Genomic DNA, 20322 nt, shown 5'->3' on the forward strand with positions numbered 1-20322 from the left:
TCTAAGACAGAAGCAGAATGTTTCAGTTTATGGTGCTGAAATCTAGGACTCTAAAGAAAAATGTAAAGAAACAGACAATAAAAACCTTAAGGTATTGAGTATCAGCAGATAACTATACCGTCTTCACATGTTTTTCTATTTGTAAATTAAGATGTCATTATTTTTTAAAACGGTTCTTTTAAAATTATGTCCAAAAAATAATGTCCATTTAATGAGGTAAATTCAAATTGAATCTGTGCATACTAACCACAGATTTTTAACACCCAGACAAATTTTATCTTTTGGTAGACACTATTTTTAAGTCCTGACTTAATCTTTACATTTTATGTGATAAGAACCAAGAATTGCTGAACATGAAAAATGGTATGACAGACAGGCAGACAGAAAAATATAAAACAAACCTTATGAAAACTCCTAAACTAATTTCTTGCAGAGAAGAAAATGCACTGTAAGGAAAATAGAGCTTGCCCTATCATGAGCTTGGGGAATCTCTAATGAACCTGATTAAACAAAGACTGACATCACTTAGTTGACTGGTTAGTAGGGAGAAAAGCAAAGTTGAGTGCCATCAAAGAACCAATTAATTATCTACCACACCTCCCAAAATGATGAATGGATTTTGACTATTTTTTCCTTAAAACCATTTTATACACACTTACCTCTTAGAGATAAGCAATACTACAAAATATTTCTTAAAAGGAAACTACAATGGATGATAAAGCACAGATGACCATAAGCTTTGAATCATAAATGAAGTTTCAAAGAATGGTAGCATTAGGAAATGTACATACTGTTTCTTAACTAGATAATATAAAAATTACATATAAAAGGAAACATTTTAATGAGTTTGTTTCCAAAATATTTATCAATCAAAATAAGTAGAGATAAACCTCCACTAATGGTCTAACAGCTTGTTATAGCAATTTTTTTTCAGTTTGGAAATTTAAATGTCTATTCCCCTTAATATATGTTATATCTGTCGTATTAAGAAATCAATCATTCTCCCATATAACAACTAAAGAAATCTTTTAAATAATAAAGGTATTAAAAATATGTGCCTGAACAGGTATGTAAAACTGATTCTGGGTTTGCAAATGGTCCATAGTCGCACAAGGTTTGTGTTGAAGTTTAGATGAAGATCGTTCTGATTTTATTCCATCTTGTAAGTAGCCCTCCTGTTCCACTTTTCTTCGCATGGTAGAATTCCAGTGATTTTTGATAGAATTATCAGTCCTAAGAAATGAAAGTGTATAATTTAAAAGGAAAAAAAAAGGATTCCACAAATTTTAACACTGTATAAAGTGTACAAAGTGCTTAAAACAAATTTTCACAAATAATGAAACTAGATACTTTCTCAATTCAAAGATAAACTGTCAGTCAGGCATAGTTCTAAACAGTGGAGATAGAGCAGTGATGAGAAAGTCCCTCTCTCATGAGGCTTACATTCTCATTGAAAGTGTGGAAGCATGGAAGGAGTGAAGAATAGAAAAACAAAAAAAAGGAAGAAAAACATTAGTTTTTCTTCAAGCTAAATTCAACAATACATAAAAAATCATATACCATGATCAACTGGGACTTATTCTAAGGATACAAAGATGGTTCAATATCTGCAAAATAAATCAATACCATATTAACAAAATAAAGGATAAAAATCATATCATCTCAATAGATGGAGAAAAAGTATTTGATAAAATTCAACATCCATTTATGATAAAAACTCTCAACAAAGTGGGTACAGAGGAAACATATCTCAATATAATAAAGGCCATACAGGACAAACCCACAGCTAACATCATACTCAATGGTGAAAAGCTGAAAGCTCTTCCTCTAAGATCAGGAACAAGACAAGGATGCCCATTCCTGCAACTTTCATTCAACATAGTTTGGGAAGTCCTAGCCACAGCAATCAGACAAGAAAAAGAAAGAAAAGGCATCCAAATTTGAAAAGAAGTAAAACTGTCACTATTTGCTGATGACATGACTATATATAAAAAAAACCTAAAGAATCCACCAAAAAAACATTAGAACTAATAAGTGAATTCAGTAAAGTTGCAGGATACAAAATCAGTATACAGAAATCTGCTGTGTTTCTAATACACTAATAACAAGCTATCAAAAAGAAATTAAGAAAACAATACCATTCACAATCTCATCAAATAGAATATAATACCTAGGAATAAATTTATCAGGGAGGTGAAAGACCTGTATTCTGAAAACTGTAAGACACTGATTAAAGAAACTTAAGACAGCACAAATAAATGGAAATACATACTATGCTTATAGACTGGAAGAATTATTAAAATGTACATACTACAAAAAGCGATCTACAGATTCAATGCAATCCCTACCAAAATACCAATAGCATTTTTCATAGAGCTAGAACAAATAATCCTAAAATTTGTACAGAACCACAAAAGGCCCCGAATAACCAAAGCAATCTTGAGAGAGAAGAACAAAGCTGAAGTATCACACTCCCAGATTTCAAACTATACTACAAAGTGATAGTAATCAAAACAGTATGGTAATGATACAAAAGAAACATAGGTCAAAGGAAGAGAATAGAGTCCAGAAATAAACCCACGCTTATACAGTCAGTTAATCTTTAACAAATGAGGTAAGAACATACAATGGGGAGAAGACAGTCTTATCAATAAATGGTGCTGGGAAAACAGGACAACTACATGAAAGGATAAAACTGGACCACTTTCTTATACAATATACAAAAATAAACTCAAGATAGATTAAAGACTTAAATATAAGACCAGAGACCACAAAACTACTCAAAGAAAACAGGCAGTTAGCTCTTGGACATTGGTCTAAGTAGTACTTTCTTGAACCTGTCAGACAAGGGCAACAAAAACAAAAAGCACTACATCAAACTAAAAAGCTTTTACACAGTGAAGAAAACCATCCACAAAACAAAACCTACTGAATAGGAGGAGATATTTGCAAACGACATAAACAATAGGGGTTAACATCCAAAATATATAAAGAACTCATACAACTTAATATAAAAAAAAAATCAAAAAATGAGGAGAGAACATGAACAGACATTTCTCCAAAGAAGGCATATAAATGGCTTATACACTTAAAAAGATGCTCACTAATCATCACTAATCATCAGGGAAAGGCAAATCAAAACCACAATGACCTATCACCTCATGCAGGTTAGAATGGCTACTATCAAAAAATACCAAAAAAAAGTGTTGGCAAGGATGTGGAGAAAAAAGAACCCTCATGAACTCTTGGTGGGAATGCAAAAAGGTACAGCCACCACGGAAAACAGTATGAAGGTTCCTCAAAAAATTAAAAGTAAAACTACCATATGATCCAGTAATTCCATTTCTGGAAATTTATCTGAAAAAAACAAAAACACTAATACAAAGATATATGCACACCCATGTTCATTGCAGCATTATTTACAGCCAAAATATGGAACCAACCCAAGTGGCCACTGATAGATGAATAGAAAAATAAGATGTGGTATATGCATGCCATGAATATTACTCAGCCATAAAAAAGAATGAAATCTTTTCATTTACAACAACATGGATGGACCTAGATGGTATTTTGCTAAGTGAAAAAAGTCAGATAAAGATATATACCATAGAATTTCACTTATCTGTGGAATCTAAAAAACAAAACAAACAGAACAGAAATAGACTCATGGATACTAAGAACAATTTTGTGGTTGCCAAAGGGGAGGGAGGTTGAGGGCTGGGCAAAATAGGGGAAGGAGATTAAAAGTACAAACTTCCAGCTATAAAATAAATAAGACATGGGGATAAAATGTACAGCATAGGGAATATAGTTAATAATATGTAACAATTTTGTATGGTGACAGATGGTAGCTAGGTTTAGCTTGGTGAGCACTTAAAAATGTATATAAATGTTAAATCACCATGTTGTATACCTGAAAATAATATAATATTACATGTCAAAAACACTTCAGTTGGAAAAAAGCAAAGAAAAACATCAGTGCAATGCAGATCATTAAAGTAGGATAAGAAAAGTGAGTAACTAGGGTAATTTGATAGGTGGTCCAGGAAGGCCTCTGTGAGGTGACAGTGAAGCTAAGAATGAATGACAAGAATGAACCTGCCGTACAAGAAAAGAAAAAAAGAGCATTCCAGATAAAGGCATAGAGAGGGCAAAGGCTAAAAGCCAGGAACTAACATGGTCAAGAAAAACAAACCAAAAATTAGAGAATCCCAATATTTTTTCACTAATTAGAATACCTATGTTGGAAAGAGTTCACTGGCTCCCTTTTTACCTAAAGTTCCTTTTATAAAAATGGGAACCTTCAACCCACAATTACTTGTAGTATAAATTCCACCCTTCATAAAATATACAAACATTTACTGAGCATCGACTACATACATAAAGCGTTAAGGCACTTTATATTAAGGCTAGCTTAAATGGACAGTAAAAAGATATATAAAAGACTGAAAACATCAGAAGTTCCTAAACCTGATTCAGTAAAAAACACGATGCTTTAATTTCCTTACCTATAAAAAAAGACAGCATTATTTGCTTTTAGTATTTCATTAGTATATGAAAATTAAGTATATAGGTAAAAGCATTTTATAAACTCTGAAGTACCATACAGAGACTACAGCAATAAAAAAACATGCAGACCTCTGAGTGAGGTATGGATTTTCCCAAGGTTGCTGGTCTACTGTACTACAGACAATCAGGAAACATTTGAACCAGGGCAATACATACCTATAGTACACTTAGAGTATACCTATAGTATACAGGGGAGTATCGCTTTCCCTGAGGGAAATTCTGGATTTTAGCCACATGGATATATATACACTACTTCCATGATTTGAATAATACCATAATTAAGAATTGCATTTTCTCTCATGAACTTCCATAGTTTATTTCAGCCCATATATTTGCTATTCTCTGGTCTTATACATAGAATCCAATATGAAAGAAATCTCTTCAATTTAGATTCCATTCCAACCAGGTTTGTACAAAAAAGGTCTGTCTGACTGGCATTGATATGTGAACAATCTGTGGATTATATTAACTGTTCACATAATCTAAGGACTTAGCATTTTACTGCACAAATTACTGCTATAAAATATTTCATTAAAAAAGTAATTCTATCCTTTACACAGAATTTATTATAAATAGGCCCAAAGGAATGCCTGTCTAAATTTCAATTATAAATAAAAGTCATTGGGATACTTGCAAACATATTTAAAAGTAACTTAATAAAGATCAAGTTTAAGTACAGGAAAATGTATATACATTTATATAAGCACCTTCCAGGAAGTAGTTTGGCAATTTCTGCCCAACGATTTCCCAACCGCTTATGTGCTTCATAGATGATCCTGTCCTCTTCTTCTGTCCAGGAAGATTTCTTTACCTCAGGATTCAGATGATTATGCCATCTTTCTCTACACTGCTTGCCTATTCTTCCTTTCAAATGTTTTGCAATTAAAGACCATCTTTTTGGCCCATATTTCTGAACTAATTCAATAACCTAAGAAACAGAAAAACAAAGTTTAAAAAAGCACTATCTTTTTAAAAATAAATAATTCATGGGGATGTAATGTACAGCATGGTGACTATAGTTAACAATACTGTAATGCACATCTGAAAGCTGCTTAGAAAGATCTTAAAAATTCTCATCACAAGAAAAAAATTTTTGCAGCTATATATGGTGACAGATGTTAACTAGACTCATTGTTGTGATCATTTAGCAATATATACAAATAGCAAATCATTATGTGGTACACCTGAAACTAATACAGTGTTACATGTCAGTTATACCTCAATTAAAAAAAGGTTTTAATTACCTTTATTTACCTTTTTAATTACCTTTAATTACCTTTTAATTACCTTACAAATTACCTTGACAGAATTTTGAAACATAACTCAAGAATACTATTTTTTAATGCATTAAATCCAAACCACAACAATTTTTCTCATATTCATCATTTGCCAAGTACAAAAGTACAAACTTAACCAAAATACAAGGTGCTAATCAATTAAGGTGAATTGTAAGTTAAATTGTTTTCATTGAAAATTTATTTAAAACAACAGTAAAGATGTTGAGACTTATAGATTTTCTACTCCTGTATTTTTTTTTTAAAAAAAGCTTCAGCTGAAAGCCAAATAAATCAGTTTGGAAGCAGGAAGGATTAACAATTTACTGTCTTCATTTCTTCCTTTCTCACACTAAAAGGATACAGATCACACATTGTAAAACCTATCACTGACTATCAAGTAAAGCAGATCAGTTCTGAGCCTGGTGAACGTTTTTTTTTTTTTGAGTGGGAAGAAACATGCTCTAATTCCCCAACTACATTAACGTTTCTGCCATAAAGAACATGAACTAAAGGGCAATTCCTAGTGGAGGGCAGCAATATTCCTATTCTCAGACTTTTATAACACAAAGAATTACCTTAGTTTTTAAATCATCCAACCCTTTAGAAACACGATGCTCTGGTATCTACCTTATTTGGGGGCTCATTACAGGTCAAGAGGGATAGTTAAGAATGACTTTCTTACATATCATGTTATCAGATAAAATAAAAATTTAAATTGTTTTTAAAATGTTAACTCAATTTTCAACAAGAAGCTATACCCTAAATGTTGCTAACTTAAGCTCTAAATAAGATGACTTAGCTGACGGCATTTTTCCTCCTGTAAACCAAACTCTCAGAAAGAAAAAGCTATGTATATTATACTTGGTTTGACTCAATTCAGAAAAACTACATTTCCAGACACTCACCTTTCAATTCTTCTACAAGCAGCACCCAAAGAACAAAATCATGTGATTTAAACATATTCTTTGTGACAAAACAATATATTAGGAAGAAAAAAAGCCAGTCCACCTACACAGTCGGAATAAAGAATATGAACATGTTACCCTCTGATCTTCTTCTTTAGTCCAAGGACCCTTTATCAATTCTGGATTTAAAACTTTCTGCCATCGATGCTGGCACTGAAAATCCGAACGATTCTGAAAGAATTGATGATTTTGTTATTGAATAATTCATGTAACACTGTATTGAAAATCCGAACGATTCTGAAAGAATTAATGATTTTGTTATTGAATAATTTTTGATATTTTGTCTTCCAGAAAGCAAGTCAGCCTAAACTCAAGAAGAAAGTCTTCAAGAATAATGTATTCAATATCATTCTTTAAACTGGGGGTGTGTCTGGGTGACTCAGTCGGTTAAGCATCTGCCTTCAGTTCAGGTCATGATCCCAGGGTCCTGGGATGTAATCCCGTATCATGGGGCTTCCTGCTCAGCGGGGAGTCTGCTTCTGCTTCTCCCTCTTCCTCGGCCCCTCCCCCTGCTTATTCTCTCCCTCATTCTCTCTCTCAAATAAATAAAATCTTTAAAAAAAATAGAAATGTAGGGTTAGGTGGGAAGGTGGACTCAAGCAGGCTGATCATGGGCAAATGTCAGAAGTGGCTTTTGGAGTCCCTCTGGAGCTCCTTCTCCCTTCACCCTCTGCTGGGCTCTTATCCTGGACTCACTTGCTACAGACCTCTCCCAGCTCCTCATGTCCCCATGGTACATTTGGGCTGAGTGTCATTACCTGCGTGCACACTCCCTCTGTGCTCTCTCTCAAATAAATAAATAAAATCTTAAAAAAAAAACCTCTTTAAACTGTAGTATTTATTGGGGCACCTGGGTGGCCCAGTCAGTTAAGTGTCTGCCTTCGGCTCAGGTCGTGATCTCAGAGTCCTGGGATCTGCCCCTGTTCTAGGGCTCGCTGCTCAGCAAGGAATCTGCTTCTCCCTCTCCCTCTGACCCTCCCTGAAACTCATGCGTGCCCTCACTCTCAAATTAAAAAAAAAAAGAAAAAGAAAAAAAAAAGAAAGGCCTTAAACTGTAATATTTATCTTACATGCCTATGTCTCGATTCATTCTTAAATTAAAGCCTTTGGCAGAGCTTAGACTATCTATATTATTTTAATTTATAAGTATGTATCTCTGCAGTGCACCTTATAACATAGCAAAATGCAAAGCTATTTAACACAGATACTGCCATAAAGAAATGTATCTAAAATTGAGGAATAAAAGGGAGTAGACAGAAAACTATACAAAGCAGACATATGAACCCAAATAGCATAGCAATCTGAATTCATATAGTACAGCAATACTTAAAAACCCCTAAAGGCATTACTAGACCACTGCATGGTATTTAAAGGATTTTTATAAATGATGAACTCCAAGTTATCAAGAAAAAAACTAAATATATCTATATGAAAGATGTGCATGACATATCAGTTAAATTATTTAAGTGTTGAAGCTTAAAATGAAAATGAATTTACCAGGATAAGAAAGCCTTATGTAGAAACATCTCAAATTCCAAAAATCATTAACAAATGAAGCCTTAGTCAATTCAAGACCTAGTAACTCTTACATATAATAATAATACATAATAATAACAACAAAACACTTAACTTCACGACTGATTCAGAGTTTACAAAAATATTAGTTCATATATAGGATTATGGATAATGTTGTTTACCAGTGGCTGTCTCTGTGCCTGGTGGATTTCAAATTATGTTTAAGCGGATTTTCATTTATGGCTTCTAACCATCAATGCTGATCCATTTTAAGGCTATCATTTTCTTCAAAATAATCAGGCAGTTCCTGCATGTCACTGTAACATTTCTCGGTTCTCTTCATTTGCTGCTATTTCATTCAAGTTAAACTGATAAAGCTAATATAAATAACTTTTCTAATTTAGTTTCCATTTATTGAACACCTGCTAAATGTCAGGAAATGTGCCAAAATCCTATATATGTTATTTCTAATTCTCACAACAAATACTACAAAAACAGTACTATTACTTACATATTGTAGATAAGGAAGCTGAAAATCAAAAAAGTTAAGTAATTTTTCTAAGACCAAACAGCTAACAGAGCTGACACCTGAATATAGACTGACTCCAAAACTTATGCTCTTTCCATTATCTGGTCTCAATTTTCAGGTTATGTTGAAAAGCATCATAACAATTTAGAAAGAACATAGGTAACCTGGTTTCTGAAACCCATGGTAGTCAAAACAGAAATTCAAAAATGAATATTTTGCCTCACTACCTTTAATGTAGTAAGGAACAAAAGGAATGTATGTGAAAACACTTCATAAATTATAAAATTACATACTAATGAATAGTATGTGAATAGTATGATGAACAATTAAGTATAATTCTTTTAAAAATCAGTAACACCTTAAAATGCAAACATTAAATGACAAACTTTTCAACAGATCTTTTTCTGATTTCATTGATCAGCTGCCAAAAGATTTCAATGTATTTAACTTCTTTCAAATGTTTTAATGTTTATCAACAAATATTTATAAAGCCCTAACCAAACTTACCATCATTTTCATTTTAGATTAGTAATCTTTTTAGGCCCCTGTATAAATTAATTATTAGAAAATCAGACTTTCTGACCTTTGACCACTATCGGAAGATCAGAACAACAGAAATGTTTTTAGAAAGGAAACCTAAGTCTAAAATAATGAAGACACGGGGCGCCTGGGTGGCTCAGCTGGTTAAGCGACTGCCTTCGGCTCAGGTCATGATCCCGGAGTCCTGAGATCGAGTCCCACATCGGGCTCCCGGCTCAGCGGGGAGCCTGCTTCTCCCTCTGACCCTATCCCCTCTCATGCTGTTTCTCTCTCTCTCTCTCTCTCAAATAAATAAATAAATAAAATCTTTAAAAAAAATAAAAATAAAAAATAAATAAATAATGAAGACACATTTCTGAAAAACAGCAAATTTAATCCAATGACCTATATCATCCACGTTAGAAATAGAAGATAATAGTTTACTCACTTGAAGATGACTAGCAATTAGAGTCCAATCATCAGTTCCGTGTTGTTCAACCAACTTCTTTAACTTATCATCCTATTAAAACAGGAATGAAAATTAGAAAGCTTTCCTCCCCCACCTATTCCTCTATCCCTAAATATGGATAACTCTCCAATTCTTTCCTGTCATATCTGACAGCCATCTATAGAAGGACAAGCCACTATAATACAAGCTCTCCCATTTACTCTACTGTTTCTCTCAGTCTCAACATCAAACCACTGTTCACACCTCTGGTGGAAGAAAAATATGTGCACATTAGTTGATGAATAACTTTTCTCAGGTTTTGCTTTTCAATATCTTTTAATATCTTTATTAAATATTATTATTAACAAGTAAATACAAGTATGAAATTAATAAACCTGATCACATAATTACCTCATCTCTTGTCCATTTTACTCTGTTCCAGAGTTTCTTCAATCCTTTCTGTTGTGGTACTTCATAATCATGATCAGCATACTGAAGGTCATCATCCTCATCCTCACTAAAAAAAAATAAAAACCCACAATTGTGAAATCAAGAATTTTATGTAAATTTGTGAATTCAATCTTTGAAACTTTGTATACAGGTATGACTGAAGAAGCCACTCAGACTAACATACATCAAGTTAGATTATTCAAAATATAAAAAATTAAGAGTCATACAATTGAGAATAGCTATAGTTCTTACTGACACCAGAGAAATGATACGCCACCAGGGGTCAAGTGATAACCTCTATGTCATGCTAAAGAGTTTGACTTTTATTCTTTATTTGACCTTTATCCTAAAGAGTTAAAGGGCTTTAAGTAAGGGAAAGACACCTCGTGTTTTGGAAAAATCACTGGCAGGAATGTGGAGAAATGGAGGAAGGAAGACCAATTACTAATCTTTTACAATAACCCAAGTAAGAAATTATTAGAGCCTGACAATGTTAAGGGTGAAATACAAAACACAGTCACATCTAGTTAAAAGAAACAATGGAAGAAATGATTCATCAGCATTACCAACAACAAAATTAAAATATGTGAAAATAATTTGAATATATAAGATCAAGGCATAGTAAACAATGACACACTATTATAAGATACATTAGACTTGAATAAATGGAAAAACACTCAGACCCCATTCCTGGATAGGAAAACAATATTACAGATGTCCATTCTCCCTAAATTAATTCATAAATTTTTTTTTATTTAAAGATTTTTATTTATTTATTTGAGAGAGCGAGAATGAGAGAGAGAGAGTACATGAGAGAGGGGAGGGTTAGAGGGAGAAGCAGGCTCCTTGCTGAGCAGGGAGCCCGATGCAGGACTCGATCCAGGGACTCCAGGATCATGACCTGAGCCGAAGGCAGTCGCTTAACCAACTGAGCCACCCAGGCGCCCCATTTTTTTTTTAAAGATTTTTATTAATTCATAAATTTTTTATTTTTTTTTAAAGTAGGCTCCACACCCAATGTGAAGTCCAATGCAGGACTCGAACTCATGACCATGGGATCAAGACCTGAGCCGAGATCAAGAGTGGGACACTTAACCGACTGAGCCACCCAGGCACCCCTAATTCATAAATTTAATGAATAACGATTTTCAGAGGGAGGGGTGCCTGGGTGGCTCAGTCAGTTAAGCATCTGCCTTCAGCTCAGGTCATGATCCCAGGGTCCTGGGATAAAATCCCACATTGGGCTCCCTCTCCTTCTGCCTGCCATTTCCCTTGCTTGTGCGCTCACTCTCCCTCCCTCTCTCTCTAATAAATAAATAAAATCTTGAAAAATAAAAAAGATTGGGTGCCTGGGTGGCTCAGTTGGTTGAGCAACTGCCTTCGGCTCAGGTCATGATCCTGGAGTCCCTGGATCGAGTCCCGCATCGGGCTCCCTGCTCAGGAGGGAGTCTGCTTCTCCCTCTGACCCTCCCCCCTCTCATGTGCTCTCTCTCTCTCTCAAATAAATAAATAAAATCTTTAAAAAAAATAAAAAAAATAAAAAATAAGATTTCAGAGGGACTTAGACATGCTGATTCTATAGTTCATATGGAAAAATAAACAATTAGCACTACCCAGTATGAAAACATACTGTAGAGAAACAATAAATAAAACAGAACAGTACTGGCATATGAACAGATACACAGGTCAATGGAAGAGAACAGAACATTCAGAAAAAAAAAACCACACCCAAATGGGAATTCGGTAAATTGTAACAGTAACATATCAAATCAGTGGGGTAAAGATGGACTTTTCAATAAATGGTAAGACACAGGGTGGCTATTATATATAAAGCTTGAGTCTTACTTTAAAATAAAAAACGTCAGATGAAGCAACTATCTTACATTTTAAAAACTGAAACCGTAATAGTACTATTAAAAAATAGGATAGAATTCCATCTTTTTATACCCTTGAGTAGAAGAGATCTAAATGTAACAAAAATCAAGAAACCATAAAAGAATAAACCAACTAAGGTAATAACAGTGGCAATGGAAAGAAGCATGTGAAACAGAGTTATTAAAAAGGTAGAAACAAAAGGATTTTGCAAGCAATCAAGGATGCCTCCAAAACTTCTCTGACTTTAGGAGCATAAACAGAGCTATCCACTGAGATAAAGAATAGAAGGAAAAACAGAACTTTGAGAGGGAGAAGAGAATGGGGAGAGTAGGCAGTTTTGGACTAGCTGATTTAAAGGCACTTGAGAAATATACAAGTGAATATATCTTGAACAGCACTGTCAATAGAAATATAACACAGCCACATATGTAATTTCCTAGTAGCCACATTTTAAAAATAGAAACAGGTCAAAATAATGTAAATTATTTAACCCAATATATTAAAAAATTACTACTTCAACACATACTCAACATAATCATGAACTAGTTTACATTCCTTTTTTACTTACTAAAGTCTTCAAAATCTAGTGTGTATTATAGTTAGAGTGCATTGCAATTCAGACTAACCACATTTTAAGAGCTCAATAGCAACATGTGGGGAATGGCTATTCTATTGGGCAGAGCAGATCTAGGAAGGCACCAGGGCACATGGATCTTCTGCTCAGGTTAAGAGGCCTAGGGTAGACACACAGTTTTGGCAATCACCAGCATAGAGAAAACAGTTAAAGCCATGAGAACATGAAGCCTCAGAAAAGAGGGCGGGTCTTTATGATAAACTGAATTAGAGGATTTTGAGTAGCTAGAGGACTGAAAATAATAAGAGCAAATATTTATTTAAACTTTCTAAGTACCAGACATTAGGTAGTCTCTGAAATTTCTGTCTTAAAACCCCACAACAACCCCAAGAGGGAAATATTACTATTCCCACTTTACAGAAAAGGGAGACTTTGACTTAGAAAAGTTAACTTCTTGCCTACAGTTACACCAAATGTAGCATGACTGAACTCCAAAATTCACTATTTAACCAGTATACTACCACATACTAGAAAAATAGGGAAGAGGATACTAAGAAGCTGGAAGATACCAAAGACAAACCTGAAGTATGTTTTGAAATCCAAACAAGGTTCTAGTTATAACTGAACTACTTATTTTGCATCGTGGATATGTTAACCTCTTAGGGCTTTAGTTTACCTGTTTGTGAAATAAGGATAATACCACCTACCTTATAGTGCTTCAAGGATAAAATTAAATGAAAAAACATATAAAACACCTCATGGCACAGAGAGGTAGCTCAATATTAGTATTATGTGCATAGGCTGACTGCCCAACAATATTCAAGATTATTTCTGCTTTACTAGATTCAACTCTTTTCCAAAAATTCACTCTGATTTCAAATAGCTAAAGTTTGATGATTTAACTTTAATGTAATATATTTAAGAACATGTGGGTAGTTCCCAATATCTACATATAGTTTAATTCTTACAAAACTGAAAAATGAAGGCCTAGATTTAATATATACTGTCTATAGATCCTTTGCAGGAACTTCTGATTTCCCTTGATTTGTCAATTCTATAGGACCAAAATTCTTTTTTTTTTTTTAAGAAGGCTTCATGTCCAATGTGAAGGTTGAACTCGTGACCCAGAGATCAAGAATCACATGTTCTACCAACTGAGCCAGCCTGGTGCGAGCCCCCCCACCCCCCCACCCCCGGCCCCGGACCAAAGTTCTTCATATCTGACCAAGCAAGACACCAAGATCCCCAACTCCCCTACCTATATAACTATCTATCTGCTTTAGTTCAATGCATTTCAACATTCCAATGCTCTCTCCCTAAAGCCAGTGTCTATTTGTAATAATAATCTGCCAGTTCTATGCTTGTTTTGTTGAATTAATCTGAAAATAAAGACACAAGTTTAAAGAAATACCTGTTATTTGCTGCCATCTTCAGCTATCAGAAATATCCACCTGATTAGCCAAGATTAGCCAAGATTCAATAGTTAAAATGGAGATGGTTCAGGATCCAGTGACTTAATAAATTTCTAAGAAGGCTACCAAATCAGAAAAACACCATATTGAGGCTTTCTGTCCAATTTGTATGTACTCATGGTATCTACCCTTCTTTTTTAATGCTCATCACACATGCCAACCTTTCCAACCAAATAGTAAGTTCAGGAATGCAAAGACCATATCTGATACCTCTCAGCACCAAGCACAGTACCTGTAATATTTGTAAAATTAATGATCAGTGAATGATCTTCCTTACTCTTTTACCTCCTCCAAGTACTCTGTATTCCAAAATTACCTCATTCCCTTCCAACCCAATGAAAACTTCCACCTCCATCAATACAGCTGATCTCAAGTGGATATGAGAGAGAAAACTTTTTTTTTTAACAAATGAAAATACCTCTAGGAGAAGGGGAAAGGCATTCTCATTTATTAAAAAGGACTTTCAAGGGGCACCTGGGTGGCTCAGTCGTTAAGCGTCTGCCTTCAGCTCAGGTCATGATCCCAGGGTCCTGGGATCGAGCCCCGCATCGGGCTCCCTGCTTGGAGGGAAGCCTGCTTCTCCCTCTCCCTCTCCCACTCCCCCTGCTTCCGTTCCCTCTCTCGCTGTGTCTCTCTCTGTCAAATAAATAAATAAAATCTTTAAAAAAATAAAAAATAAAATAAATAAATAAATAAAAAGGACTTTCAAAATCCAAATGCACATCCAAGTGGTAGAATTTTAAGAAGCATAACCTGCTGAAACAAACAAAATATTCAGTACAGAAGGGGTTCTTTCGGGTGTCTACTAATATTGCCTAACCTTTCCTGGAACTGTCCCCAGCAACATTACCACTTCCTGCCATCCCAAACAGCCCTCAGTTGTGCTTTTCACAGGTTCCCCCCTTTCTCCCACCCCTCAGATCCCAACAGCTTTCACAACAGCATATTTGACACTGCTTTTAAAAATTAGGTTATTTCTAGATCAAAAAATGTTTAATTCGGGGACTTGCCTATATAAATCTTGAGTGTTCAAAAAAAATATCTACATCAAGTCCAATCTGTACAAAATTCACTGTAGGTTATCAAATTATTTTAACTTAAGGGTAGGAGTCCAAAGACGTTACTTTGGTCAAAAGACCAGTTTCCAAGGAGTCATTTTCCTGAAAACTTGTTCAACTTTAAAATTTGGCCTTAGTTTTTAACCACATACTTGGTTTGTGAGAAATTTCTATTTCTACATGAGGTTTCATTCTCTGTTTTGCATCAGCATGGTCATCAGTTTCAGAGAGTTATACAGCCCAGTCAATGTTCAGGAAGCTGGGTTTTTTGAGTGGGTGAATGTGAGAAAGGATTAAAGTAGAATTCTTAGAATCATCTCTCTACCACTGGGACTTTCCTGGAGTCTATCCACCTAGCCACTTCTTAGTTTTAGCATAAGTTATTTCTATATTGGTTAAGTAACTGTTGAAAGAATGATATAACTTTTAAATAAGTGTGACAGAATAAGATCCTAGAAAATTATCAATATCATTAGCTACAATAGAAAGATGCCTGAGAATGTGTACAATTTGCCAATAAAAAAGAGAAGGGATAAAACCCCACACGTAATCTCACCAATATTCTACTTTCACCACTGCTTAATAATGGTTAGACACCATCAAAACAAATCTGTTCTATTTATCTGCTTTTTAATATCATCGTTTAGCATTTTTATATTGTAGCAATCAGTGATGATAATATATAATAACTAAATAAAATCAACTCCTTACTACAGAAGTCAGTCATTTTTAGCCTAAGATGACTGATCTAGAAGACAACAAAAATAGGTAAAATTATTTCTCCAGAGACAAAGCAAAAAATAGAAAAGGAATTTGGTTTCTGAATCTTCATCCAGGACTTGGTTACCAGAATTACTCTGCCAGTTTTATTTTTTGAAGTCAAAGAAAATATTTATTCTATAACTGTCTGATATGTAAACTAGCACTACATTCAAATGAAAAGGTTTTTTTTTAGATTATGAATGAACAAAGTGTTTAGGGTGATTATGAAACAGCCAAATGAAGCATGTACACACACACACACACACACACACAAATACTATGACTCATTAGGCCAGGAAAATGGTTAAGAGAAACTTTACAATGGGTGAGCGCTAATAGGATGTTACGGTCATAACTTACCCTGTGAAATAATACACAAACTATTCATACTTGACTATATTAAGATAAAACATTTAGGGAGAAGTTCAATTTTTAAAGGATACTAATTTTTAGAGTGAAATGAGGTATTGAAAGGAAGAATTTGAGAATTTTTAAAAATTTACTTCTATTTGAAAAGAATCACCGGTTCAAAATTAAAGAAATATCAATAGTTCTATCAAATTTGCTCTAATAAAATTACTTCAACTTGATCGTATTTTGAGTCATAAATCATCAAATCCGAAATTTTTATCAAAATCCAAAATTACATCTTTATTTTAAACTGGCTTGGGGTACCTGGGTGGCTCAGTCATTAAGCGTCTGCCTTCGGCTCAGGTCATGGTCCCAGGGTCCTGGGATCAAGCCCCACATCGGGCTCCCTCCCTGCTTGGTGGGAAGCCTGCTTCTCCCTCTCCCACTCCCTCTGCTTGTGTTCCTTCTCTCACTGTGTCTCTCTCTGTCAAATAAATAAATAAAATCTTAAAAAAAAAAAAAACGGTCTTGACAGGGTAATTCTACATTTTCTTAAATCCAATCAAATTCAAGGTATGAAAACTTACCAGGTTGATTTAAAAAAGTGAAATCAGGCCACCCGGTGGTAATATTATGTACTGCACACATGAATATTTTATTTCCAAACCTGGACTGCAAGCTAACATCATTATAGTAAGACAAATTTGACTTCATTTGACCAGTATTAATAGTAATACTGAAATAAGTTCTGAAGGGAATTCTACCTACCTACTGATAAACAAAAATGATGACTGAACTTTTCTATTTTATTCCATTAGTGTGTATATTTTTAAATGAGCAAAGATGATTACAAAAGGATTCAAAACAGGACATACATTAAATCTGGAAGTTACTTTACAGACCCTAAAATCCAAACCCCTAGAACAACAGACTTAAAAACTGGGATATAGAGTTTACTTGCTTTTCTAAAACAATATTGCTAATTAATGACACAGCTGCTTAAAAAATCAGTTCATTTTCAGTGTTCTTTCACCCATAACACTCATTTTGCTGGAAATAACAGTAAAATTGTTTCCCATACACACACATAACCCACTAAAAAACATTTTCCAATGCAAAAGCTGGCTTTTACCTTTCCAGTTTAGTGCAGTTCACCAAGTGTAAATACCTGAATCTGTTACTACTTAAATATGTCTTCTAGCTTCTAAATGACATTTTTTTAAGTTTATTTTTAAGGGTAGATCTAGCTTTTAAAAACTAAAATTAATTACTCAATACATAAATATGCTTAAAAATCAAATACATGTTAATAACATATACCAATTTTGGTATTGCCTATAAATTATATCATTAAAACCCCCAGTGAGATCTAAAACTATTTAAAGTCACAACACTAAATGAGCCTTTTCCTTTATGTAAATCTAGATCAGAGATACTACAGCTATCTTAAACAAAAATCAAAAGAGCCAACATCCTCCAGTTGTTTCGACCTAAGGTAACAGTTTTTTTTTTACTTTTTTTTCATATCATACAGAAAAAAGTATATTACAGGATTTATGCCCATAGTCTTATGCAAAACTTTTATATAGCAAACTATAGTTTTCACTCAAATACGTAGTCGTATAGTAGAGATCTTAAATTGACCAAATTATTTCCTTTCTCAACTATAAATTAGGTTCATATTTATTATTAAGACATTTAACGAAAAGGCATGAGACCAGACTTTGCCCAATAATTTCACCTTCAAAACATTTCACATTCTATTATCTTCTAAGATAAATAAGACATATTTTCATATACAAGAAATATAATTTGGAGCATGAAACACATTTAAGTAAGAAGACCCCAAGAAATACACCATTTAGATGTGATAATTTCTCACCACATCCTCTACCTCTATACTCCCATAGGGAGCACAGCTTCACCCCACCGCATTTAATTACTCCAGCCTTATGATTTTTTAAATCATTCTATAATACATTATAATTCATACAGCTGACAAGGAACGAAAGTGAACAGTACATCAATGTTCAGATCTCTATGCTCACAGTATTGTGAATAAAAGAAAATAACGTACACAGGCAAATTAGTCATTAAATCACTTCTCCTTTCTTAGTCTACTATTATGAAGCATACAAAAACTATGAAATGAACAGACAAAATCAATTGGAGGACAGGGTTCTAACGTTCAAGTATCCGCGTCTAACCATATCTAAATGATGATGGTAGCATTAGCTAAGACACTCTTTCAAATAAGATTAACATCAGTACTGATAGGTAGATAATGCCACACAATGAATATAAACAAACTTCTGTTTTTGAGTTGACATAGTCACTTGTCACTTTGCTTAATGAAATTATTTTAAAAGTTTTGTATATTTAAAAATCCACAAGGCCTAAGCCAGTACCTCAGTAATTATAATTATAGGAGCTTTAATATCTATCTTTTCTGAAGATTAGGAAGTTAATTAGAGCAGAGATTCTCACCTGGGTGATTCTACCCCCCTCAACACACATTTGGTAATGTCTGGAAACATTTGATTGTCACAACTCAGAGAAATGGTGTTACTGGCATCTACTGGACAGAGGCCAGGGATGCTATTAAACATACTACAAAGCATAGGGCAGCCTCCCACTACTGAGAATTATCTAATCCATGTATCAGTAGTGATAAGGTTGAAAACCCTGTTGTAGAGAGGTGGGTTTATGTGAGTGTATATTTGTTCCATCTGAATCTGCAATGAATGAATCCTAGTACTAAATTTCAACTTAAGAAATACATCTCTAGTTATGACTTTAAGGCTGTGAACCTAGATAAACAAAACCACTTGGAAATCCTGCCAAACATCTTTTCAGGTTTATTTAATACTACTGACAAAAGACAACCTCGTTTTTTGTCATCTAAGTGGTTACTACACACAACTTAGGTGTAGCTACTATAGTAACGTATAAATAAAAATTAGATGAGTAAATTCCTCCTAGCAAGTTTTCCAACAAAAATTATGCCCTACCTCTCTGGGCAACACTTAGTTACAGACAGAGCCAAACACGGGAACTAAAAATATTCAGTGAATCAAACATTGTTTTAAGATCAAGCTAGGGTAGTAACAGTGTAACAACTTCCCAGCAGAAGATACTAAAAACATATACATAAAGCTGAGAACATGGGAATGGTAATCACCGAAAACATCAAAAAGGTCCTCTCTCCTCAGCTATTCCTCAGAGGATTTTCTCTACCTGTCAAGGTAGCAAAGATGGCAGAGGGGTCCCAGCGCAGGTTTATCAGAGTTTAACTGATACAGTAATTCAGAAGAAAAGAATCTCTCCGGACACCATTTTCAAGCCGTCCGGGCTGCACATGAGCACTTTTATGTGCGTAGGGTACTCCCTGAAAGCGCAGACTTACCTGGCAAGAAACTCCAAGAGGAGGCTGTGAGAGACTGAAGTCTGGACGTGCGCTGTTGGGAGAATCAACTCCTTAGATCAATCTGGGCATTTGTTACTCACTTTCTGCGTCTTAAACACAGTGGTCCCCAACTCTCCACACGTCACGGCTGCGATCGGGCCAGCCGGGCCGAAGAGGCTGTGGGGCTGCGGGAAGGAAAACCTCTGCCCCAGCTGGGGAGGGCCTGATGGGGAAGCACTGGGACAGGGAAAAGAATCTGAGCCGGGACAGTGCCAACAGGCCTGAGTGAAAGGGATGTCACCCACCTGCGCGACCTCTTCGCCATCCTTCAAGTACCGCATAGGCGCGGGCTGGGCGGGGACGCAGTCAAGCCTCCTCCAGCCTCAAGCGAATGCTCCTTGTTCCCGACCCTCCAGCCGCTTCCCTCGCTCCCTCTCCGAGGCGACCGAGAGTGGAACGCACGTCCCCGGCAGGGTAGGACGGAGGGGCGGACCGCGACCCGCCCCCGGCCCGCAGCGCCGCTCCTAGCCCCGGTCCGGCCCGGTCAGGGAT

The 20322-nt window shown here is 35.1% G+C and overlaps 1 protein-coding gene across 2 annotated transcripts in view; it reads right to left on the reverse strand.

Moving 5' to 3' along the window:
• MYBL1 (MYB proto-oncogene like 1) overlaps positions 1–20095 on the reverse strand; it is a 37282-nt gene extending 17187 nt beyond the window's left edge. For both annotated transcript variants that reach the window (XM_021688184.1, XM_021688185.1), the window contains exons 1-6: positions 20076–20095; positions 10234–10339; positions 9823–9894; positions 6890–6982; positions 5277–5497; positions 1059–1233 (exon numbers count right to left, since the gene is read on the reverse strand). In XM_021688184.1, coding sequence (XP_021543859.1) covers positions 1059–1233; positions 5277–5497; positions 6890–6982; positions 9823–9894; positions 10234–10339; positions 20076–20095 — 687 coding nt within the window. The remainder of the gene's footprint in view (positions 1–1058; positions 1234–5276; positions 5498–6889; positions 6983–9822; positions 9895–10233; positions 10340–20075) is intronic.
• Between the last annotated feature and the right edge of the window lie 227 nt (positions 20096–20322).

The sequence above is a fragment of the Neomonachus schauinslandi genome, chromosome 4 (genome assembly GCF_002201575.2).
Source record: "Neomonachus schauinslandi chromosome 4, ASM220157v2, whole genome shotgun sequence".
NCBI lineage: Eukaryota > Metazoa > Chordata > Mammalia > Carnivora > Phocidae > Neomonachus > Neomonachus schauinslandi.